Source organism: Vicia villosa, linkage group LG6 (assembly GCF_029867415.1).
Source record: "Vicia villosa cultivar HV-30 ecotype Madison, WI linkage group LG6, Vvil1.0, whole genome shotgun sequence".
Lineage (NCBI taxonomy): Eukaryota > Viridiplantae > Streptophyta > Magnoliopsida > Fabales > Fabaceae > Vicia > Vicia villosa.
The window spans coordinates 141,891,478-141,917,508 of NC_081185.1; the positions used below are offsets into that span (position 1 = coordinate 141,891,478).

Sequence of the window (26,031 nt, forward strand, 5' to 3'; positions counted from 1 at the left end):
CGGTTAATAATTAATTTAAGCAACACATAATTAATAAACTGATTTTATGTCTTAACTAATTAAGGTAAGAACCTATTCATTGAATTAATGACTCGATGCTGAAATGATTCGGATATAGTGGGTTTAAAGAATGGTTGGTTACACATCTAGCCATGAAATGTAACCATGAGCCTGGTTGCTTAAAAATGGTGTACATAGGAGAAATGGGTGTTAGTCGTTATGGCCCTCCTCCACGAACGGGAACAAGGATTCCTGGTACCCATAGTATCCCATAAGGATTATTTCACTAAAGTATGTGAGAATAATCATATTTTATCCCTATAGAACCGAGATGATCCATAGCATAAGAGGACTCATTGGGATTTAGTAATCTCACCCCAATATTATTTGTTTTTCAGGTATAGTTTAGAAGCGAAATGTTCGGTAGAAGGTTGGGATTAAAGTCTTGGATGAGCAGCTAACTTGAAGATTGTATCAAGTAGGAGGACTTTTAAAATAAGATATAGGAGAATTTAATATTAATCATTAGATTTGATAAATTATCTCGATGAAGTCACATGTAAATATAGACATTAAATGTTGATCAAGACCATTTATCAATTTTAATGATTAACAATTAATCCTCCTATCTCTTATTTTAAAAATCCTCCTAATATATATATATATATATATATATATATATATATATATATATATTTTAAAAATCCTCCTAATATATATATATATATATATATATATATATATATATATATATATATATATATATATATATATATATATATATATATATATATATATATATATATATATATATATATATATATATATATATATATATATATATTCCTAACTTTAGATTTTTTTATGTCATCTCAACTTTTGTATGTCCTCAGTGCCAAAAATTTAACGTCTTGCTGATATGATTATGGAGAATATTAGTTGGATGTTACACTTTTGTATTTCCTATACCTGCATTTACAACTAATTTACATCTAAAATTCCCTAGTAATATAATATTAAAAGTTTTTTAATATTTTTAGACCAAGCCCCCCACCTCCACCCCCAAACACACACATTAATGGTCTCTAAAAGTGTGGCAAGTTATATATCATAAATACAAACACATTTTCTAATATTTCATTTATTACTAATTTTAATATTTGGACCATATATATCCATATTAGATGCCCAACCCAGGCCACTCTAAATCCCCAAAAACTTCAATTTCTCAATTCATTTTTTTTTATAGAAATTAAGAGTTTGGATTTAAAATGGTTGAAATATTTGTGTAGAAGTATGAGTTTTTAAAATTAGAAGTGGATTTTATTTAATAGAAAAAACAAAGCGTGTTTCTTTTTGGATCTTTCATTTCATTAAATATGGTGTGCATGAAGATGATGATCAAGATAATGATGAAACTGATATGAATTTCGAGCCTTCTTGATTGATGGATTCTATAAAAAGGATAAAAATATCAATATTTAAAAAACATAAATGAGCAAAATAGAAAGATAAAAAAATAAATGACTGAAATGTTAAGTCGGTTAAAAACGACTTCTTAAGACGGTTCCGGGCCTGATTTAAGAGTTGTCGACATAAGAAGTTTTCACTTAAGTCGGTTTTGGATCTGACTTAAGAAAATGTTATTAGGTTGATTACATAAAAACCGACTTAATAAGTCTAGGCTTTCGGTAAGCATTTCCTCCACTTGTATCCGACTTAAGAAGTTTCTATAGAACTGACCTAACAAGTTGGATTATTTGGCAATAGCCTCCACACATCATATTTACGAAGCAAATCCAAAAACATATTGCAAAAGTATTTAAGGAGCAATTGCAACAAATATCATGAAATCCTAAGGAGCAACATTCAATTCATAACTAAATTAATTTAAGGAGCAACATTAATTCATAACTAAATTAATTCTAAGGAGCACAATAGTCACTTGTTAAAGGAACATAACTTACACAAGGTTTCTCTCAGTTTTAACAAGCAAATTCTAGGACATGTTTCTCACAGTTTTAAGGAGCAAATCTGACACCACCTATGCAACATAATAGTTATTCCAAGTAAAACATATCAAGGGGGAACAACCACTATCGAAACAATATACAACAATCACTTTCAAAATAGCGAACATATACCAAACCTCAAGCATTTCAACAAAATCTTAATCGTATTGAACAGAAAGAAACTACACCATGGAATGCAACTCACAAAACACAGTACATACTCTATGAGATGCATGGGATCAACAGCGAAATTCTCTTTTTACAAAGTTCCAAAAAAGGTGATGAAAGAGATTATCTCCATACAACGAAATTTTTTGTGGAGTGGAGTCGGGGACAAGAAATCCATTGCTTGGGTAGGGTGGAAGGAGGTATGTAAATCAAAAGAAGAAGGAGGCTTGGGGATTAAACATGTAGGAAGATATAACAAGGCATTATTGTCTAAATGACCTTGGAGATTCTTGACTGAGGAAGATGCTATATGGAGAGGTGTGTTGGAAGGTAGATATGGGAATGTGAGAAACAAAATGTGGGGCTGTGACAACTCTATTCCAAAAAATAAGGAGTCATTATAGTGGAGGGACATTATGGAGTTGTGTGATGAGGATGAAGGACTCATGAGAAAAATTACATCTAGATTAGGAGATCGTAAAAACATTATGTTTTGGAAGAACCAATGGATTGGGATAGGTAATTTGGCTGGCCAATTTTCTTCTCTATATAATGAAGTGGTTTTTAAAGAAGATTCTGTCTATAACTATGGAAAGTGGACTGGAGAAGTGTGGGAATGGATCCTGATTAGAGGTACAGAAGTTCTTGGGAGCGAGGCTTCAAGTGAATATGGGGAATTGAAAACCTGTTTGGTTGGGATCAGCCCTGTCAATTGTGCCAAAGATGTTTTCATTTGGCCTTACGACAACTCTAATTGTTTCACCGTGGAATCGTATTATACGAGGTTAAATCAACAACCGGATTCTATGGGAGCAACTGGAATGAAAGAGTGTTTGAGTATCATATGGGGAGCAGCGGTGCCGTCAAAAATCCAGATTTTCGGCTGGAGGTTGGTTAGAGATAGATTACTAACACGGAGACAACTTCAAAGAAGAAATATTATAGCTCATCAACAACAAGCTGTGTGTGTGTTTTGTGAATTGCAGGTAGAAGATTTAGATCATGTGTTCATGCACTGTTCTAAATTAGCTTCTTTGAAGAGTAGAATTCTATTGTGGATTGATACTCAGATGCAAACCGTATTGGATTGCTGCGGAAATTTGATGAATTGGATAGAACAATTGAAGGGCAAACTGAAGTGTAACAGGGCTGCAACTTTATGGTTAACAATTTGCTGGTGTATTTGGAATATGAGAAATGACATAATCTTCAACAATGCAAAGTTTGATCTTGAGGAGGTATTTTACAAGATACAGTGGCATTCTTGGTGGTGGATTGTTTCAACTTCAAAAGGAAGTATCAATTGTAACTTCTATGAGTGGTATAAAAACCCTCCATTGTGTGCATGACGATTGTAACTTTAATCTGTTCTCCTTTTTTTCTTGTATAGGGTTGGAGTACCCCTAGTACTCCTAATCTTTATATAAGAGTTGTTTATGAAAAAAAAAGAGATGCATGGGATTGTTGGACCAGTCATATTTATCGAGTATTTGTATAAAGTCTCATTCATCATCTTTCTTTAACAACATGCGAGTGTGAATCAATTTGACGAGGATGAACCTGCAAACACTCATCATTAAAAGAAAAAAAAATAAGAAACACTTTTTTTGAGAGAAAGAACAAAGATATTAAATTCACAAGCCTCCTTAGTATGATATGTCCAACACACACTACACCTAACTGGCCTAAGCACACAAAATAACACTAAAGAGATTTTTGATGAGTTGATTTGGGCTCGTGAAACTATATTATGATATATTCTCAAGCAGTTGTCGGTTTATTTTCACACACTATAAAATGAAACAGTTTATACAGAGCATATGTGAAGTATCCCTTCATTCTTCCTCTGTAAAACATATTTAAGATAAGCAGTTAGAACAGTGCATACTGCATAGATAGCCATGCTGCTATACCCCAATGCTATATAGATTGCCATTTGCCACCCAAAAAGTAATATAGATAGCCATGCTACTATATCCAAATTCTAAGCATATTATAGCAGTATTTGAAAGGGAAAAAATTGGGCTTATATTTAGGGAAGAGGTTCATGTATGCCATAACACTTACAATTGAAAGTTCAGCAGAAAATTTCTCTTTGTTGGTTGCATCATCATCTTTAGTTGATATTAATTCCTACAAGCATATAAAAGCTCAATCAGGCAGAGTCTCAGATGAAAGTACATCACGTTGCATGATAAAAAAGAATTGAAAGATAAAAAGAATGATATTTAAGTTTATTCAACTTAATTAACTGCCTCTTTGACTAGTGCAACTCATTCACCTTCGTGCTTTTAGGGTTATGGCGCTTGTGTCGCCGGATAACAGTAAGAACTCTTCGTCCGAGATGAAGAGGGGCATATCGACGATGCTCTAATCAGAGAGTTGGTCACAGATAGTGAATGGGAGAGAGAAAGAGAGTGTCGGGAAATGAGAGGAACGGGGGAAGTAGTGAGAATTTGAAGAGGAAGTGAAATGAAGGGATTCTACATAGGAGGAAATTATTTGTTGGTTTAGTCAATTTTGGAGTCATGCGGTGAGAAGTGTATGACAAAGACATTTCCGGTGAAGAACGGTTTGCAGTAAGAGAAGGGTTTGTAGTGAAGTTGAGTTTGCACTCAGATGGATTTTGTGTTAAAAAGAGTTTGAGAAGAAGAGGAAGGGTTTCGTTTCTATCTCAATGAATGATGCGTTTTTTTTTTTTGTTTTTTTTTTTATTTTTTTTTATAATTTGATGATTTAATTATTTATTTTATTTTTGACAAATATAATTTAGGGTTAAATATGTATTTGGTCCTTATAAATATCTGAATTTTGATTTTTAGTCTCTATAAAAAAAATGTCGACTTTTAGTCCCTATAAAATTACTCTTGCACTCAGTTTTAGCCCTTGTAGAGGGACTAAAACTGCATGCAAAAGTAATTTTATAGGGACTAAAAGTCGACATTTTTTTTATATGGACTAAAAGTCATTTTTAATAATTTTATAGGGACTATAAACATATTTAACCCTATAATTTAATATAAAACTATGTTTTATAGTGTACCGAGTTCGTTTCTCTTGTAGTACATATTAAAATTTAATGGGTTAAAAGTAAATAAAATTTCTTAGGCCAGGTAGACGAAACCAGACTTAATAAATAGATTTCTTAAGTCAGTTAATGAATACAAGCGACTTAAAATATTTAATGCGAATTATATATTTTTTTATTTAATCTTTGTTAAGTCAGCTTTAAATACAACAGACCTAACTTAGTTACAAGTATTTACGAAATTGTCACCGTGTAACTTCTTAGGTCAGTTGGCATGTGAACTGACTTAACAAACACGGCTAAAAATGTATTTTTGTACTAGTGTCAAGACATGTCATCCACGAAATGTGGCACCTCTCACTGCTTAATTTAAATTTCGAAGCACCATCTAACCTAAATTTCTACTAGACCTAATACCCGAGTTAACACATTACAAATTTAATACTAAATTACACAAGATTTTAATACATTAACAATCAATAATACCGATTAGAAATTAAATATGAGTTGGAACCTCCATAAATTGACCAAAATTGATGATTGCGTGTAATCACACCGCACATAACCCAAATCCTAAGATTACATGATTCTATCATTATAATTAATATATGCCCCTTGATCTAAGTGACAAGATAATGATCCCCATAACAAACATTCTTTCTAAAACAATGAAAAAATATATTTCTATATATGGAACAAAACAATGTATATATACATATAATTATATCATGTGTTTCACATCTATGCAGAATATTGGTGGATAACATACCCATAAGAGTGATACATAATAGACAAAACACCGGTGTTGCATTCCCAACAAGGCAACCAATGAAATTATACACAACACTATGGAATGGAGATTCATGGGCAACAAGAGGGGGACAGGTGAAAATTGATTGGTCAAAGGCTCCATTCACGGCTGGATTTAGAAACTTTAATGCCAATGCATGCATTCCTAGTCCATCAAATAATTGCTTAGGTTTCAATGATGGAGAAAATAAAGGTCTTACTGGTGAGAATGTGGAACCTTATTTTGCATGTTATATGCCATCTACTTTTGATGATGACAACCACCAAGATGACAACTCTGATGACAACTATGAAAAGTCAAGCATGAACGATTAAGCAGTCAAACAAGCAAGCCTAAGTATTATGGTTTGATAAACTTGACAATCCAATGAGGGCAAATGATTGTCACGTATGCAGATGTTTAATGTACTAAAATTGAAAAGAGAAAATTTGTAGAGACTCAAAATGAAAGTAGATATATTAAGAGGACCAAAAATATAATTAACCTAAAATATAATATATCAACAAAAGAGTCAAATTCATGCTTATAAAAAATACTTAAATTTCATCAATAACTAACGTTGTATATAATTTCATTAAAAACAATTAAGTCATTTGCAAGAAGTTCATTGTGCATTTTATTTTTTAGTGTTGTCATTACAATTTTCTTTGTTAACAAAAATCTCTATAAATATTTAGGATATCATAAGTGCCGAAATAAGACGAAATAAGAGTATCAAACACGTATTAATTTTTTATTATTATATTTCTCCTAACTTTTTTTTCTCATAACTATATTTTATTGTGATAGCTAAACATAAATTTTACGTAATCATAAATAAAAATAATAATTTTTGGGAGAATGATTTCTCAACGTGTAGTTTTAATTTATTTTAATGTGTTTGCTGTACCTCTAATGCTAAGAATCCCCATTCCATAATACCTCTCATTCAAGTATAATATGCTCCTATTTCGGGCATTTGACTTGAATCCAACTTTTCAACATTAAACATTCAAACAAATCTAAAGAGGAAACAATACTTTGGCCTTAAAAATTATTTGCTAATTAAAACCTTTTTTTAGTTCCTCAATAAAGTTGAGGTGTAACTTTCAACAATAACAGTGACTTGTGAGATGTCATTGTAACATTGAGCTTTAGACAACTAAATTGATCAAAATCTGTTGCGTTTTACACATATTATGACAACTGTGTAAATACAAACTTCAATTTAAATACAAATTTTCAAATTTTAAATTTATCAATTTTAACAAAGTGAAACATTAGTTAATTATGGCTTCTTCATATGCCAATAACTCTATTTTCTCTTGCTTTGCTTATGCTTAACCTTTAGCGCAATTGCATTTGGTGGAAATTTCAACACTGATTTTAACATTTTATTTGGAGATAAAAGGGCTAACATACAAGATGGTGGCAATTGTATGACACTTACAATGGATAAATATTCTGGCTCAGGCATTGGTACCAAGAATGAATATTTGTTTGGAAGATTTGATATGCAAATCAAACTTGTGCCAGGAAACTCTGCGGGCACTGTCACTGCATATTATGTATGCACTTTGTTCCAGAATTACACTAAAATATTTGCAAACTCTTAATTCACATTTATAATAGTTTTAAATTACAATTGATGTTGCACTGCAAATCTTTATATTTTGGTAAAAATTCACACAATTGGCACACCGGTGACCCTTATATCAAGATCAAACAATAAATGAATCAAATAGATTTTTATATTTTAAACTCTAAAATTATCAAATTTGAAATATATATATATATATATATATATATATATATATATATATATATATATATATATATTGTTTGATCTTGATCCAACTGTCATCGATGAGCTAACCACATGAATGTGTAAGATTTATGACAGTAGCCAATTCAAATTGTTATGTTGTGGCAAAAATTATAGCTATGGAAAACAAGTTAATACCATTACGGTTACACATACACATTACACATTGCATAATTTAAGGAACTTTTACTTATTGTATGACTATTTAATTTCACATATATGTATATATGCAGCTAAGTTCTCAAGGACCACACCATGATGAGATTGATATGGAATTTTTGGGCAACTTATCTGGTGATCCATATATTCTCTCAACCAATTTATATGCCAATGGTAATGGAGGTCGTGAGGTGCAATTCTATCTTTGGTTTGATCCCACAAAAGACTTTCACATTTACTCAATTGATTGGAATCCTCAGCGCATAATGTAAGTTCTTGATTGTTTAAGTAAGTTTTCATAAAATTTATTAGGAATATTTTTTATTTCGTTTTTCACGTTTTCGTTCACTAAAGGTACATAATTTTATTCAAGACATGTCATCCACTAAATGTGGCACCTCTCACATCTTAATTTAAATTTTGAAGCACCATCTAACCTTAATTTCTACTAGACCTAATACCCGAGTTAACACATATTACAAATTCAATACTAAATTACACAAGATTTTAATACATTAACAATCAATAACACTGATTAGAAATTAAATGTGAGTTGGAACCTCCATAAATTGACCAAAATTGATGATTGCGTGTAATCACACCGCACATAACCCAAATCCTAAGATTACATGATTCTATCGTTATAATTAATATATGCCCCTTGATCTAAGTGACAAGATAATGATCCCCATAACAAAAATTCTTTCTAAAACAATGAAAAAAAATATAATTCTATATATGGAACAAAACAATGTATATATACATATAATTATATCATGTGTTTGGCATCTATGCAGAATATTGGTGGATAACATACTCATAAGAGTGATACATAATAGACAAAACACCGGTGTTGCATTCCCAACAAGGCAACCAATGAAATTATACACAACACTATGGAATGGAGATTCATGGGCAACAAGAGGGGGGCAGGTGAAAATTGATTGGTCAAAGGCTCCATTCACGGCTGGATTTAGAAACTTTAATGCCAATGCATGCATTCCTAGTCCATCAAATAATTGCTTAGGTTTCAATGATGGAGAAAATAAAGGTCTTACTGGTGAAACAAGGAAGAAGCTCAAAGAGATTTATACAAAATTGATTGTTTATGACTATTGTCGTGATTTTATACGTTTTGCTCATGGTCTTCCTTATGAATGCCACAATCGCTTAACTGATCACCCAGATGAATATTAGAAATTGCATGCAGTCATGATGCATTTTGGGACCAAATATATAACGTGAAGTAAATTTTTTGTTCTTTTAGATAAGTTAAAATTTGTACTATTTATTTATTTATTTATTTATTGGAGAGTTCTTAATTTGGTATTCATTAAAAAGACATGTATGTCTACCAGGGGCGGATCCAGACATTCTATATCAGTGTGGCTAAATATAAAAGAAAGTATAAATTAAATTATATTCAAAATAAGTATTAGAGGGAGCAACAAATATTATAATTACAACCAATTTATAATCACATATAATTTTTTTCAAAAATTTAAAATATATTAACACAATAATTATAAGTTATATTTTACTTAATTCAATATATATAAGTTAAAATTTGTACTATTTATTTATTTATTTATTGAAGAGTTCTTAATTTGGTATTCATTAAAAAGACATGTATGTCTACTATTGACGCCTCTTGCAAAATTAATTCAAAATTCAAATTTATTTAAATTTATTTAAATATAAAAGCTAACATTACATAATTGTGTACTGGATACTATGATTAATAATTTTTTATGGTATTTGATTGTTCACTTTATTTTTTGTTATATTTTATTGATTTAATGTTTTTTGTGTGCAAAAGCATATATAATATATTGTCACGTCAAAGTCATTAAGGTTGATAAAGTTGATTTAGTGGACATGGATTTTGGTAGTACGGGGTTCATAGAAATGAAATAGAGATACATTATTTTAAATAACACCATTCTTATATTTATACTCTTTTGCTTATGAAAGTACATTGATTGAACCCTATTTATATTATAGCTCTTTAGTTTAGATTGGTGATGTATTGTTTTGTTACATAAAAAAAGAATTTCATGTTTGAAATTGAAAAATCAAGACTTAAAAAAGTTTATAAACAATCACTTTCTACAACCAAATAAGACGTCTTTCAATTAAGTGCTAAATGTTAAGAGTCTATGCAATACACAAAGCATACAATGCCTTAAAAAGAGAAGAAACAAATATGGTTATTTTTACCGGTATTCACATGCTTCGGTTAAAATAGATGGATTAGGTTCAATGAAACCTTTCTAAAAAAAACTGCAAGAAAATAAATGACAAATATAATGGTGTAGCAATTCAATGAAATGTTCCCCACCCAAAAGAGAATTTTGATAAAACTTATTCAACATAATTTCATGTTTCAAGGATAATTTTTAACAACTACATTGTTTCAACATCAAAATATTAATGCTATTTGTGACACTATATGTTTTTATCTCTATAATTAATACTTTTTTACTTTCAATACCTAACCCACATTTCAAAAATACACACAAAATATACTAGATAGAATAAAAAAATTATATCCAAATATCATTTCTAAATTTTTAAAACCTTAACTAGCACACTTTTTATGTTCAAAAAGTAGACATTCAAAAAGAATCTATACATCACAAAATTTACTTGATAGAACTCGACTTTTTCTGCTTTTTCTCTATGCATTCAAAAAGAATCTATACATTCCTTGTAAAGATGTTCTTATTAAACCTTCATCCAATCGATGGAATACTTCAAAGAAGGGTAAGAAGGTACGAGATAAATCTCTCAGTAGAAGAATTTAGAAAGTTGATAAATCTTCTTTATGAAGACGGAATCATTGAACTTGGAGACAAAGTCAACAGATACAACTACATCACTATTGTATCGTCCCTCACGAAAGTACCTTCGTCACACATACCTTATCCATTCACTTTTTAATACATATACCCTAAAAGCCTAATGTTTCTCTATGTTACGAGTCATATCCTATTTCCTAAAAAAGGTAAATTTGGTTGCCTAACCCAAGTAGATGTGGAAACTGTATGGATGATAGAAAATAAGGTCAAGGTTAGTTGGGCACGACAAGATATTAACTACATTATAGAAAGCAAGTAAAAATGCTCACACCTACCATATGGAAACCTAGTCACAGAGATTCTAGAAGAACCAGGGTTTAAATTTAAAGTTGATGTGTTCAAGGAAGAAACAACCACGATAGAAATCTCTGTCCTACCATCAATGCAACATGAGCTAAAATATGGAAAGATCGTTGAATATGAACCATTAGATGAGAAGAAAAGAAAATCCAAAAGCAAGGAGATAACCATAGAAATAAATAGCTCAGAGAACTTCCCTCGGATACTAACAACCAAAGCCTCTTAAAAATCATAAGTTGAAAAATATATGTTATCAATGACAAGATCGACTTCATAGTCCGTCACTTGATCTCTAACATATCCAAATTTATCTCATGACATGTTATTTTTTGATGATCTTGATGCAGAGTAGTCTCACTTAAGTATTTTCGTTGTATCCAGCAAGTTCTTTTAGTACTTTCATATGTTTCAATTCAGCAAATTTCTCTTCTTTATTTTGAACTTTTCAATAATAATGAGTGTGTTGATTTCTCTATCTTAAATGTCTAAATTTCTCTTGTTTTGCATATTTCTTCTCGCAAGTGCATCTTTTGCCCGCCTTTTTTATTTTGACAAAGGGGGAGAAATACACTCTCAGTGGAGGGTGTATTTTCTATCAAACTCGGGGGGAGTTCTATACTCTAAAATATATTGTTTGTATTATCACCTCCCTGAGAGATGTGTTGTCATCATCAAAAGGGGGGGAGAATGTGGAACCTTATTTTGCATGTTATATGACATCTACTTTTGATGATGACAACCACCATGATGACAACTCTGATGACAACTATGATAAGTCAAGCATGAACGATTAAGCGGTCAAACATGCAAACCTAAGTATTATGATTTGATAAACTTGACAATCTAATGAGGGAAAATGATTGTCACCTATGCCGATGTTTAATGTACTAAAATTGAAAAGAGAAAATTTGTAGAGACTCAAAATAAAAGTAGATATATTAAGAGGACCAAAAATATAATTAACCCAAAACATAATATACCAACAAAAGAGTCAAATTCATGCTTATAAAAAAATACTTAAATTTCATCAATAACTAACGTTGTATATATTTTCATTAAAAACAATTAAGTCATTTGCAAGAAGTTCATTGTGCATTTTATTTTTTAGTGTTGTCATTACAATTTTCTTTGTTAACAAAAATCTCTATAAATATTTAGGATATCATAAGTGCCGAAATAAGACGAAATAAGAGTATCAAACATGTATTAATTTTTTATTATTATATTTCTCCTAACTTTTGACGAATAAACTTATTAAGAGTACCTAACTATATTTTATTGTGATAGCTAAACATAAATTTTACGTAATCATATAAGTAAAAATAATAATCTTTGGGAGAATGATTTCTCAACGTGTAGTTTTATTTTATTTTAATGTGTTTGCTGTACCTCTAATGCTAAGAACCCCTATTCCATAATACCTCTCATTCAAGTATAATATGCTACTATTTTGGGCTTTTGACTTGAATCCAACTTTTCAACATTAAACATTCAAACAAATCTAAAGAGGAAACAATACTTTGGCCTTAAAAATTATTTGCTAATTAAAACCTTTTTTTAGTTCCTCAATAAAGTTGAGGTGTAACTTTCAACAATAACAGTGACTTGTGAGATGTCATTGTAACATTGAGCTTTAGACAACTAAATTGATCAAAATCTGTTGCGTTTTACACATATTATGACAACTGTGTAAATACAAACTTCAATTTAAATACAAATTTTCAAAATTTAAATTTATCAATTTTAACAAAGTGAAACATTAGCTAATTATGGCTTCTTCATATGCCAATAACTCTATTTTTCTCTTGCTTTGCTTATGCTTAACCTTTAGCACAATTGCATTTGGTGGAAATTTCAACACTGATTTTAACATTTTATTTGGAGATAAAAGGGCTAACATACAAGATGGTGGCAATTGTATGACACTTACAATGGATAAATATTCTGGCTCAGGCATTGGTACCAAGAATGAATATTTGTTTGGAAGATTTGATATGCAAATCAAACTTGTGCCAGGAAACTCTGCGGGCACTGTCACTGCATATTATGTATGCACTTTGTTCCAGAATTACACTAATATTTGCAAACTCTTAATTCACATTTATAATAGTTTTAAATTACAATTGATGTTGCACTGCAAATCTTTATATTTTGGTAAAAATTCACACAATTGGCACATCGGTGACCCTTATATCAAGATCAAACAATGCATGAATCAAATAGATTTTTATATTTTAAACTCTAAAATTATCAAATTTGAAATATATATTGTTTGATCTTGATCCAACTGTCATCGATGAGCTAACCACATGAATGTGTAAGATTTATGACAGTAGCCAATTCAAATTGTTATATTGTGGCAACAATTATAGCTATGGAAAACAAGTTAATACCATTACGGATACACATACACATAACACATTGCATAATTTAAGGAACTTTTACTTATTGTATGATTATTTAATTTCACATATATGTATATATGCAGCTAAGTTCTCAAGGACCACACCATGATGAGATTGATATGGAATTTTTGGGCAACTTATCTGGTGATCCATATATTCTCTCAACCAATTTATATGCCAATGGTAATGGAGGTCGTGAGGTGCAATTCTATCTTTGGTTTGATCCCACAAAAGACTTTCACATTTACTCAATTGATTGGAATCCTCAGCGCATAATGTAAGTTCTTCATTGTTTAAGTAAGTTTTCATAAAATTTATTAGGAATATTTTTTATTTTGTTTTTCACGTTTTCGTTCACTAAAGGTACATAATTTTATTCAAGACATGTCATCCACTAAATGTGGCACCTCTCACATCTTAATTTAAATTTTGAAGCACCATCTAACCTTAATTTCTACTAGACCTAATACCCGAGTTAACACATATTACAAATTCAATACTAAATTACACAAGATTTTAATACATTAACAATCAATAACACCGATTAGAAATTAAATGTGAGTTGGAACCTCCATAAATTGACCAAAATTGATGATTGCGTGTAATCACACCGCACATAACCCAAATCCTAAGATTACATGATTCTATCGTTATAATTAATATATGCCACTTGATCTAAGTGACAAGATAATGATCCCCATAACAAAAATTCTTTCTAAAACAATGAAAAAAAATATAATTCTATATATGGAACAAAACAATGTATATTTACATATAATTATATCATGTGTTTGGCATCTATGCAGAATATTGGTGGATAACATACCCATAAGAGTGATACATAATAGACAAAACACCGGTGTTGCATTCCCAACAAGGCAACCAATGAAATTATACACAACACTATGGAATGGAGATTCATGGGCTACAAGAGGGGGACAGGTGAAAATTGATTGGTCAAAGGCTCCATTCACGGCTGGATTTAGAAACTTTAATGCCAATGCATGCATTCCTAGTCCATCAAATAATTGCTTAGGTTTCAATGATGGAGAAAATAAAGGTCTTACTGGTGAAACAAGGAAGAAGCTCAAAGAGATTTATACAAAATTGATTGTTTATGACTATTGTGGTGATTTTATACGTTTTGATCATGGTCTTCCTTATGAATGCCACAATCGCTTAACTGATCACCCAGATGAATATTAGAAATTGCATGCAGTCATGATGCATTTTGTGACCAAATATATAACGTGAAGTAAATTTTTTGTTCTTTTAGATAAGTTAAAATTTGTACTATTTATTTATTTATTGGAGAGTTCTTAATTTGGTATTCATTAAAAAGACATGTATGTCTACTATTGATGCCTCTTGCAAAATTAATTCAAAATTCAAATTTATTTAAATTTATTTAAATATAAAAGCTAACATTACATAATTGTGTACTGGATACTATGATTAATAAATTTTTATGGTATTTGATTGTTCACTTTATTTTTTGTTATATTTTATTGATTTAATGTTTTTTGTGTGCAAAAGCATATATAATATATTGTCACGTCAAAGTCATTAAGGTTGATAAAGTTGATTTAGTGGACATGGATTTTGGTAGTACGGGGTTCATAGAAATGAAATAGAGAAACATTATTTTAAATAACACCATTCTTATATTTATACTCTTTTGCTTATGAAAGTATATTGATTGAACCCTATTTATATTATAGTTCTTTAGTTTAGATTGGTGATGTATTGTTTTGTTACATAAAAAAAGAATTTCATGTTTGAATGTGAAAAATCAAGACTTAAAAAAGTTTATAAACAATCACTTTCTACAACCAAATAAGAGGTCTTTCAATTAAGTGCTAAATGTTAAGAGTCTATGCAATACACAAAGCATACAATGCCTTAAAAAGAGAAGAAAAAAATATGGTTATTTTTACCGGTATTCACATGCTTCGGTTAAAATAGATGGATTAGGTTCAATGAAACCTTTCTAAAAAAAACTGCAAGAAAATAAATGACAAATATAATGGTGTAGCAATTCAATGAAACGTTCCCCACCCAAAAGAGAATTTTGATAAAACTTATTCAACATAATTTCATGTTTCAAGGATAATTTTTAACAACTACATTGTTTCAACATCAAAATATTAATGCTATTTGTGACACTATATGTTTTTATCTCTATAATTAATACTTTTTTACTTTCAATACCTAACCCACATTTCAAAAATACACACAAAATATACTAGATAGAATAAAAAAATTATATCCAAATATCATTTCTAAATTTTTAAAACCTTAACTAGCACACTTTTTATGTTCAAAAAGTATACATTCAAAAAGAATCTATACATCACAAAATTTACTTGATAGAACTCGACTTTTTCTGCTTTTTCTCTATGCATTCAAAAAGAATCTATACATTCCTTGTAAAGATGTTCTTATTAAACCTTCATCCAATCGACGGAATACTTCAAAGAAGGGTAAGAAGGTACGAGATAAATCTCTCAGTAGAAGAATTTAGAAAGTTGATAAATCTTCTTTATGAAGACGGAATCATTGAACTTGGAGACAAAGTCAACAGATACAACTACATCACTATTGTATCGTCCCTCACGAAAGAACCTTCGTCACACATACCTTATCCATTCACTTTTAAATACATCTACCCTAAAAGCCTAATGTTTCTCTATGTTATGAGTCATATCCTATTTCCTATAAAAGGTAAATTTGGTTGCCTAACCCAAGTAGATGTGGAAACTGTATGGATGATAGAAAATAAGGTCAAGGTTAGTTGGGCACGACAAGATATTAACTACATTATAGAAAGCAAGTAAAAATGCTCACACCTACCATATGGAAACCTAGTCACAGAGATTATAGAAAAAACAGGGTTTAAATTTAAAGTTGATGTGTTCAAGGAAGAAACAACCACGATAGGAATCTCTGTCCTACCATCAATGCAGCATGAGCTAAAATATGGAAAGATCGTTGAATATGAACCATTAGATGAGAAGAAAAGAAAATCCAAAAGCAAGGAGATAACCATAGAAATAAATAGCTCAGAGAACTTCCCTCGGATACTAACAACCAAAGCCTCTTAAAAATCATAAGTTGAAAAATATATGTTATCAATGACAAGATTGACTTCATAGTCCGTCACTTGATCTCTAACATATCCAAATTTATCTCATGACATGTTATTTTTTGATGATCTTGATGCAGAGTAGTCTCACTTAAGTATTTTCGTTGTATCCAGCAAGTTCTTTTAGTACTTTCATATGTTTCAATTTAGCAAATTTCTCTTCTTTATTTTGAACTTTTCAATAATAATGAGTGTTGATTTCTCTATCTTAAATGTCTAAATTTCTCTTGTTTTGCATATTTCTTCTCGCAAGTGCATCTTTTACCCGCCTTTTTTATTTTGACAAAGGGGGAGAAATACACTCTCAGTGGAGGGTGTATTTTCTATCAAACTCGGGGGGAGTTCTATACTCTAAAATATATTGTTTGTATTATCACCTCCCTGAGAGATGTGTTGTCATCATCAAAAGGGGGGGGGGGGGGGGAGAATGTGGAACCTTATTTTGCATGTTATATGACATCTACTTTTGATGATGACAACCACCAAGATGACAACTCTGATAAGTCAAGCATGAACGATTAAGCGGTCAAACATGCAAACCTAAGTATTATGGTTTGATAAACTTGACAATCTAATTAGGGAAAATGATTGTCACCTATGCCGATGTTTAATGTACTAAAATTGAAAAGAGAAAAATTGTAGAGACTCAAAATAAAAGTAGATATATTAAGAGGACCAAAAATATAATTAACCCAAAACATAATATACCAACAAAAGAGTCAAATTCATGCTTATAAAAAAATTCTTAAATTTCATCAATAACTAACGTTGTATATATTTTCATTAAAAACAATTAAGTCATTTGCAAGAAGTTCATTGTGCATTTTATTTTTTAGTGTTGTCATTACAATTTTCTTTGTTAACAAAAATCTCTATAAATATTTAGGATATCATAAGTGCCGAAATAAGACGAAATAAGAGTATCAAACATGTATTAATTTTTTATTATTATATTTCTCCTAACTTTTGACGAATAAACTTATTAAGAGTACCTAACTATATTTTATTGTGATAGCTAAACATAAATTTTACGTAATCATATAAGTAAAAATAATAATCTTTGGGAGAATGATTTCTCAACGTGTAGTTTTATTTTATTTTAATGTGTTTGTTGTACCTCTAATGCTAAGAACCCCCATTCCATAATACCTCTCATTCAAGTATAATATGCTCCTATTTTGGGCTTTTGACTTGAATCCAACTTTTCAACATTAAACATTCAAACAAATCTAAAGAGGAAACAATACTTTGGCCTTAAAAATTATTTGCTAATTAAAACCTTTTTTTAGTTCCTCAAAAAAGTTGAGGTGTAACTTTCAACAATAACAGTGACTTGTGAGATGTCATTGTAACATTGAGCTTTAGACAACTAAATTGGTCAAAATCTGTTGCGTTTTACACATATTATGACAACTGTGTAAATACAAACTTCAATTTAAATACAAATTTTCAAAATTTAAATTTATCAATTTTAACAAAGTGAAACATTAGCTAATTATGGCTTCTTCATATGCCAATAACTCTATTTTTCTCTTGCTTTGCTTATGCTTAACCTTTAGCACAATTGCATTTGGTGGAAATTTCAACACTGATTTTAACATTTTATTTGGAGATAAAAGGGCTAACATACAAGATGGTGGCAATTGTATGACACTTACAATGGATAAATATTCTGGCTCAGGCATTGGTACCAAGAATGAATATTTGTTTGGAAGATTTGATATGCAAATCAAACTTGTGCCAGGAAACTCTGCGGGCACTGTCACTGCATATTATGTATGCACTTTGTTCCAGAATTACACTAATATTTGCAAACTCTTAATTCACATTTATAATAGTTTTAAATTACAATTGATGTTGCACTGCAAATCTTTATATTTTGGTAAAAATTCACACAATTGGCACATCGGTGACCCTTATATCAAGATCAAACAATGCATGACTCAAATAGATTTTTATATTTTAAACTCTAAAATTATCAAATTTGAAATATATATATTGTTTGATCTTGATCCAACTGTCATCGATGAGCTAACAACATGAATGTGTAAGATTTATGACAGTAGCCAATTCAAATTGTTATATTGTGGCAACAATTATAGCTATGGAAAACAAGTTAATACCATTACCGTTACATATCCACATAACACTTTGCATAATTTAAGGAAATTTTACTTATTGTATGATTATTTAATTTCACATATATGTATATATGCAGCTAAGTTCTCAAGGACCACACCATGATGAGATTGATATGGAATTTTTGGGCAACTTATCTGGTGATCCATATATTCTCTCAACCAATTTATATGCCAATGGTAATGGAGGTCGTGAGGTGCAATTCTATCTTTGGTTTGATCCCACAAAAGACTTTCACATTTACTCAATTGATTGGAATCCTCAGCGCATAATGTAAGTTCTTCATTGTTTAAGTAAGTTTTCATAAAATTTATTAGGAATATTTTTTATTTTGTTTTTCACGTTTTCGTTCACTAAAGGTACATAATTTTATTCAAGACATGTCATCCACTAAATGTGGCACCTTGATAAGTGCTTTATTCATGCTAAAATGACTTATTATAACATAGCACTTATCTTGCTTATTTGACCTATTTCTCACATAAAAACCCCCAATTATTGAATAAACTATTATTGTGCAAGATTACTTGGCTTGGTTTGTTTTTGTGCAGGATTTGGCCTTAAAGCAAAAACCAGAAAACAGAGCATTCGCTGCAGCGAACTATATTTCGCTGTAGCGAACTCCAGGCACTCAAAGGCAAAAATCCAGAAACAGTGCATTCGCTGCAGCGAAAGGTAGCGAATGGTAGCGAAGGCCCGATTCGCTGCAGCGAACCATATTTCGCTGTAGCGAATGAAGTCAGAATCAAACTTCCCAGTTTCGCTAGCAGCAAGCAGTAGCGAGGTACATTCGCTGCAGCGAACCTTATTTCGCTGTAGCGAACTTTGGCGGTTTCTAGAAGATTTGAATTTCTTAAAGCTGAAGAAAACATTCGCTGCAGCGAAATACCCTTCGCGTAGCGAACTCTGGCGGTTCAACAAAGACTTAACAATGAAGCAAGGCATTCGCTGCAGCGAACTTCTGTTCGCGTAGCGAACTCAGGCGGCCAGAACAGCTATAAAAGGAGCAGAAACCAGTTCAGAAAGAGTCATTCACTTTTTATCTTGTAATACTGATATAATAGAAGTAGGAATAGAGGTTTTTAGGGAGAGGGAGCTGGAGATACATCGAGAGTCGCGAAATCGTCATTGATGTCGTTCCAACTCAGATCTTCCATTGTTCTTCAAACTACCATGAGTAGCTAAATCCCCCTCTTGTTGGGATTGGTCGTAGTTTACCGAAATAGTATGTATTTTCTTTAATCATGGCATTATATATAATATATGTTTGAATCATTATTGTTGTTATCTTCGTTTTACCGTTTATTTCATGGATTGAATTGATATTGACAAATACGATTCTAATCTCGATCCAAGATAACAACTATTAAACTCTAAATGCTAGACATAGATTTAGGTTTAATATTCACTTCAAGTATTGAAACTTAATGCTACCGTATCGTTTAATAGGCTGAGAAATCGTCGATTAATCCATAAGGTAGAAATCTCAACAAACGTTTAGACATGAACTTTGTTGTGAGCAATACGTGATGATATTGAAACAAACATACATTATGTATAACTGATCTAAGATTTACATATTGAATTGGTGGATGAAAACCAATTCCCAACAAGTCTTTTCCTCTGAAACTTATCTTTCGTTATTTACGCATTTTTACTTTCCGTAACTTTCAACCAAACAAACTTGAAATCTTATGCTTAGAATTATAGAAATTGTTGAACGGTTTTGATATCGCTCCAATCCCTGTGGATACGATAATATAAAATACTTACATTTGAATTGTACTTTCTACAACATCAAATTGGCGCCGTTGCCGGGGATTGGCGTTTAAGATATTAAAACATCGCAATCGTTTCTATACTTTTAAGCTTTGTGCATTTGTTATATATTGTATATATTTTCCTGTTTTTCGCAACGTTTGCTAAAGTGTTTGGATAGGTGAAGAAAATTCTGTTTATGCTTCGAGGAAAAAGTTCAAAGGAGCAACTTCTTTTTGATCCCGAGATCGAAAGAACAATCCGAAAGAACAAGAAGCAAACGAAGAAACAAAAATCCAAACAGAAAAGAAAAGGAGCATTTACATCAACTTCCTCATCAGATTTATCAAAAGAAACAATGGCTGAAGTTGTTAACGGTCCGTGTGAAAGTAGCCCAAGGCGGTTCGCCCATCTCACCAACAATCCAGCTGCAAGACGAGCTGAGATGAAAACAGGATTGCTGCAAATTATTTATGCTAACCCTTTTTCAGGTTTGGATCATGAAGATCCATACACTCACCTCACTCGATTCTACGAAATAGCTGGTACATTAGGTGCACCAGAGGCTGAAGAGGAAGCTGTATTCATGAGGCTATTTCCGCACTCTTTGATCGGCAAAGCAAAGGATTGGTACCTCGATCAATCAACGGAAACCATGACGAATTGGAATGTTTTAGAGAGAAACTTCCTTAGCAGGTTCTTTTCTCACAACCGATTCATGGATGCAAAGACAGCTATTGCCACATTCACCCAATTTTCAAATGAAACTTTGTGTGAAGCCTGGGAACGCTATAAATCCATGCTACGGAAGTGTCCAAACCACGGTTTCGATGACATGTCACAAATTCACATTTTCCGTAATGGATTATTACCTCAACCGAAGCTTTTACTTGACGCAACAGCTGGAGGTTCCTTGATAGCAAAAAGTGCAGCAGAAGCAATTTCAATCATTGATAGGATGGCTCTCACAGATCACCAAGTTCAACACAATCGAGGTACCGTACAAAAGAAGCCTGGAGTTTTGGAATTAGGTACAAATGATGCAATCCTAGCACAAAACAAACTGCTCACTCAAACCGTAGAGGAATTGACAAAACAGCTTTCCAAGCTTCCTCAACAACTCAAAGATATGCACGGTTCGTCGAGCACATCGCAACAAGTAGCCTTTTGTGAACTTTGCACAGGTGACCATCCAACCGGTTTTTGTCCCCCGATCAACGAAGAGGTAAAATATATGGGAAATCAACAACAAAGGCAAGTTCCGTACAATCAAGGTTATCCACACAATAACAACGCAAGCTATGGCCAAAACCGACCGAATCAGTACCAAAGTTACACGCAGCCAGATAAGCTTTCAAAGATCGAGGATACCTTGAATCAATTCATGCAATTGTCCATGGCAAACCAAAAGAACACCGATGCGTCGATTAGAAATCTTGAAACGCAAGTTGGGCAAATTGCGAAACAACTAAGTGAGCAACAAAGAGGTACGTTTTCTGCCACCACTCAAGTTAATCCCAAGGAAACTTGTAATGCAATCATGACGAAAGGCGATGACATTGGTCAAGACAAAGTTGGGGAGAATTCAAAAAGTATCATGGTAGATAAAAATCCAGAACAAAGAAAACGTAAGGAGGAGGAAGAAAACAATGCGGATCCTGGAAAAGTTACTTTACCGGTTACCATTGGAAATATCTATTTTGATAACGCTTTGGTTGATCTTGGATCAAGCGTTAATCTTCTTCCATTATCCGCCGTGAAAAAAATTAAAGATCTTCATTTGAACCCTACAACAATGAAGTTGCAACTTGCTGACAAATCAACCACAAAACCAATTGGCGTAATGAAAGAAGTAATGGTCAAACTGGAGGATTTTCGATTTTCAACTGACTTTGTGGTAATAAGCATGAACAATGATGAAGATAGTCCTCCAATCTTAGGTCGTCCCTTCATAAAAGCAGCCCGAATGATGATTGACGTGGATGAAGGGAAGATGAAAGTAAGGTTCAAAGATGAAGAAGTAAACTTCAAATTGTTTCAACACAAGGAGGATGATTATTCCAAAGCTAAAGCTCCTGATGAAAAAAGCCTGATATTGAAAAAGATAAATGGTAAAGAAAGGCCAAATGATGGTGGCAAGGAAGTTTTGACGAATTCATACAAACCACCATAATGCTTATTCAAAACAGGCGTCGAGCTAATGACGTTAAACAAGCACTTATTGGGAGGTAACCCAACTTTTCATTGCTTTCATTTCCTTTATGCATAATTAATAGATTAGTAGGAAGAAAATGGCATGACATAGCACAAAGAAATTTCTGCAGAAAACAGAATTATGCAGAGTTCGCTACGCGAAGCCCTGCTTCGCTGCAGCGAACGCAGCAAGTTCAGAAAAAAATCTTTTCCAATCATGCCATCTTCTTCATTTTGATTTCTGTGTGTTTTCACTTTTGAGCTATAGATGACTTATGACAAATTCATGATGCTTGTTGTCCTCTAACAATGAATTGAAAGAAGAAGCATAGAAGTGGAAGATCAATTTCACATAAACCAAAAGAACAAGGTTAAAGGACATGAGTTGAAAGGATTGCACTATCCAAGGTACATGTTTAATGCTTTCTTAGAATTTAGCATATACATGACATGAGTAGGCTGCATAAAACCAGTTCATTCAATCCTATGCCATGACATGTTTTCATATGAATCACTTAGTTCTAAAAACAAGAAAGTGAGGTAACCTTCCATTGTTCACCATATGTTAAGGAGACTGACAAATTCTTGTTTTAACTCGTTTGATTCATGCTTAATCCTGCATTCATGTTGATAATTGTAAAAGACATAGAAGGGATCAAGGCAAATTCTTGAACTTGAGCATAACTACTAAAACCAAATATAAGCCTCAATGTCCTTGAAAGAGAGTGATCATTTGCAACCATTTTTGAGCCTTATAATACAAATCTATCATGGTGAACTAAACAAAATGCATTAAGTAAACCACTTAATGAATTTTGTTCTATCTCTCGGAAAAACATAAAAGTTCACATATGATAGATTCCACCTTTTCTTGAAAGAAACCTTGACAACAAAGAACATCCTGTGATAACTCAAAAGGGAGCATTCAAAAGAGAAACAAGGTTTTATTCAAAAGTGAAAAGAAAAAGAAAGTATCCTCTTCCAAAAAGAAAGAAAAATATGAATTCAAAAGAATCAAAAATAAAAGAAAGAAAAGGAAAAAGAAGAGGAACATGATTATCAAAAAGAAAAAGAATTGAACAAGATGAGCAATGAGTGTAAAAGAAGAAATATGTATGAATACTCCTCAATACCATTTTTTTCATTAGCCTTAAGAATGACACCTCATTACAACCATGAAAGTCCTGGTGATCTATGTTTTTGCATATCAACATATCTTGCTTGGATGAAAGTATGAATTGATCTAGATGTTAGCAAAATTTGTCATGTGAGAGATCAACATACCTCATCATTTTCACTTATACAAAAAGTGTGGTAAGTGTGATTCATGATTAACATGTTTAGTGCTTTGGATTGATTGACATGGTTTTTATGTGGAAGACTTGTTTCATGAATATGTCTAAGTACTAAAGGAAGTCATAAAACATTTATCCTTGGATGTTCAAACTTCAAAGAGCCATGTGCCTCCTATACTTCATTGAGAAATTTGGTTAATCATGTGAAGGTGGTTTAGAAACTCTTGCTTTTGTTTTTACTTTGATTGAGGACAAGCAAAGATTCAAGTTGGGGAGAGTTTGATAAGTGCTTTATTCATGCTAAAATGACTTATTATAACATAGCTGTCATACCCTAATTTTTGACCCCCCTGAGATGACATATCTTCAGGATTTTTCATCAGGATAAGACAAGTACCCAGAGCAGTCATTTCTCCACCTGGTACCTAATCGAGGATGCTCAAAGACAAGAAAGCTCAGGCAAAGGATCAATCAATACAAAGATTAGCCTCTAATACAATCATGGGGCTCAAAGACTTCATTTTTCTCATCTATGATTGATTAGACATCCAGTCATCTGAGTACAGGCTTACTCAGGTCACCAGACTAGGGTTTTGAGCCTATCAAGGACTAAAATCAGGGATCACATTTGGGAAACCCTAAAAAGCCCCAGAGGGTCATTCAAAGACATCAATCTTCTTCAAATAACTCATATTACAAGATCTACTGGACATCACACTTCAATTCCAAGTCTACAGTCATTATTTTCACATGGTCGACAAATTAGGGTTTTGACCTAATTCACCAAGATGGTTGACTTTTGATCAGGGAATGAATCCAAAACTCAAGACATGATTCAAGGATCTCTACTACCTCAATATAATCCATTTACATCATTCATTTGAGGAAAAGATCTTGTTTCTACACAAAAACCCAAAAATTCACTTTGTCAGGAAAAAGTCAACTGTGAAGGATCATCATTGACTTTTAAGGTTTTTGGTCAAAAAATGACTTTCAAAGATCAATATCATCAATATATGGATATCAAAGTCATTTGGCCAAAGAAATTCAAAGAAATTCATCAAGGAGCGAAAAGTCGGGAATTAGGGTTTTTGAAGGCATGGTAAGAACTCAAAATTTCACTTACACAACTCAAAAAACTTCCAACATGAAAGTTGTAGATCTTGCAAAATAAAACAACATCTTACAAGGGAACTTTTTTCAAAAGATCAACCATTTATGAAGTTTTGGAAATTTTGAAGTTTAGGTCATAAACACTTAGAAATTTTTCTAAGTGTTTTAACCTAGTTTTCTTCCAACTTTGGCCTCATTTTTCACAAATTTCCCAAAGGAATCTGAAGAAGACATAAACTAATGATTTGAAGTAGATGTTTAGGGCTTTCCAAATTGTGTTCAACCTTCTCAAAATTCAATTTGAGCTAGGAGTTATGCTTGTTCAAAGTTGGCCTCATAAAGTGAAATTATAGGTCATGTGCAAATTGGAACTTTGCAATTTTGTGCATTTTGCTTCATGAATGGATGCTACACGACCCATAACATGTCTGAAACAATGCCATGCATTCATTTTCACCATGGCATGAAGATTGAAGAAGATTCCCAAAAGCAAGAACATGTGATTATGTAATCATTACTTTTGAGAATTTATGATAAGCAATGATTCACCAATTGGAATCTTCTCCTAAGCCAATAGAAACTTGCTACATATCAGAAATGTTCCCTAAGATCCTGCAAGATCAATGGTTGGGAGAATTGGCTCGAAAATGCATCATTACATTTTTGAGATTCTTTGAATTTCTTCATGGCTAAGAAACCAAAACTCCCTCACTAAGGAAGCTCACTCCTCTGCAGCTATACTGATCCATTTGCCTATAAATAGAGGCCTCATTCTCATTCAGAAAACACACCAAAGCAACTCAATTACTTGCTTTCTCTTTCTCTCCTCTTGTTCATTGT

At 32.0% G+C, this 26,031-nt stretch overlaps 3 protein-coding genes, 1 long non-coding RNA gene and 1 pseudogene across 4 annotated transcripts; 4 read left to right on the top strand and 1 right to left on the bottom strand.

Annotated features, from left to right (window-relative positions):
* Positions 1-1,902: 1,902 nt before the first annotated feature.
* Positions 1,903-4,857, bottom strand: LOC131612589 (uncharacterized). The gene is made up of 3 exons (XR_009287430.1): positions 4,462-4,857; positions 4,248-4,313; positions 1,903-3,740 (listed from the first exon to the last, which is right to left on the bottom strand). It is a non-coding gene; the product is annotated as an uncharacterized LOC131612589 (long non-coding RNA).
* Positions 4,858-7,288: 2,431 nt separating this feature from the next.
* LOC131614834 (xyloglucan endotransglucosylase protein 1-like) lies at positions 7,289-9,179 on the top strand (annotated as a pseudogene).
* A 3,733-nt stretch (positions 9,180-12,912) lies between these two features.
* LOC131614835 (xyloglucan endotransglucosylase protein 1-like) lies at positions 12,913-14,754 on the top strand. Its single transcript, XM_058886380.1, has 3 exons — positions 12,913-13,191; positions 13,632-13,825; positions 14,355-14,754. Exons 1-3 carry the CDS (start codon positions 12,913-12,915, stop codon positions 14,752-14,754), a joined length of 873 nt encoding a protein of 290 aa, XP_058742363.1.
* A 3,436-nt stretch (positions 14,755-18,190) lies between these two features.
* LOC131614836 (xyloglucan endotransglucosylase protein 1-like) lies at positions 18,191-19,109 on the top strand. The gene is made up of 2 exons (XM_058886381.1): positions 18,191-18,469; positions 18,912-19,109. The coding sequence occupies exons 1-2, from the start codon at positions 18,191-18,193 to the stop codon at positions 19,107-19,109; spliced, it is 477 nt and encodes a 158-aa protein (XP_058742364.1).
* Positions 19,110-20,948: 1,839 nt separating this feature from the next.
* LOC131614837 (uncharacterized) lies at positions 20,949-22,763 on the top strand. Its single transcript, XM_058886382.1, has one exon. The coding sequence runs from the start codon at positions 20,949-20,951 to the stop codon at positions 22,761-22,763; it is 1,815 nt and encodes a 604-aa protein (XP_058742365.1).
* Positions 22,764-26,031: the final 3,268 nt, after the last annotated feature.

Bases quoted from the DNA above. Each gene is read 5' to 3' on its own strand.
- LOC131614835 (XM_058886380.1), top strand. From the start codon at position 12,913: ATGGCTTCTTCATATGCCAATAACTCTATTTTTCTCTTGCTTTGCTTA. The intron at 13,192-13,631 runs GTATGCACTTTG...GTATATATGCAG, and splicing joins GCACTGTCACTGCATATTAT to CTAAGTTCTCAAGGACCACA. The intron at 13,826-14,354 runs GTAAGTTCTTCA...GCATCTATGCAG, and splicing joins TGGAATCCTCAGCGCATAAT to AATATTGGTGGATAACATAC.
- LOC131614836 (XM_058886381.1), top strand. From the start codon at position 18,191: ATGGCTTCTTCATATGCCAATAACTCTATTTTTCTCTTGCTTTGCTTA. The intron at 18,470-18,911 runs GTATGCACTTTG...GTATATATGCAG, and splicing joins GCACTGTCACTGCATATTAT to CTAAGTTCTCAAGGACCACA.
- LOC131614837 (XM_058886382.1), top strand. From the start codon at position 20,949: ATGGCTGAAGTTGTTAACGGTCCGTGTGAAAGTAGCCCAAGGCGGTTC.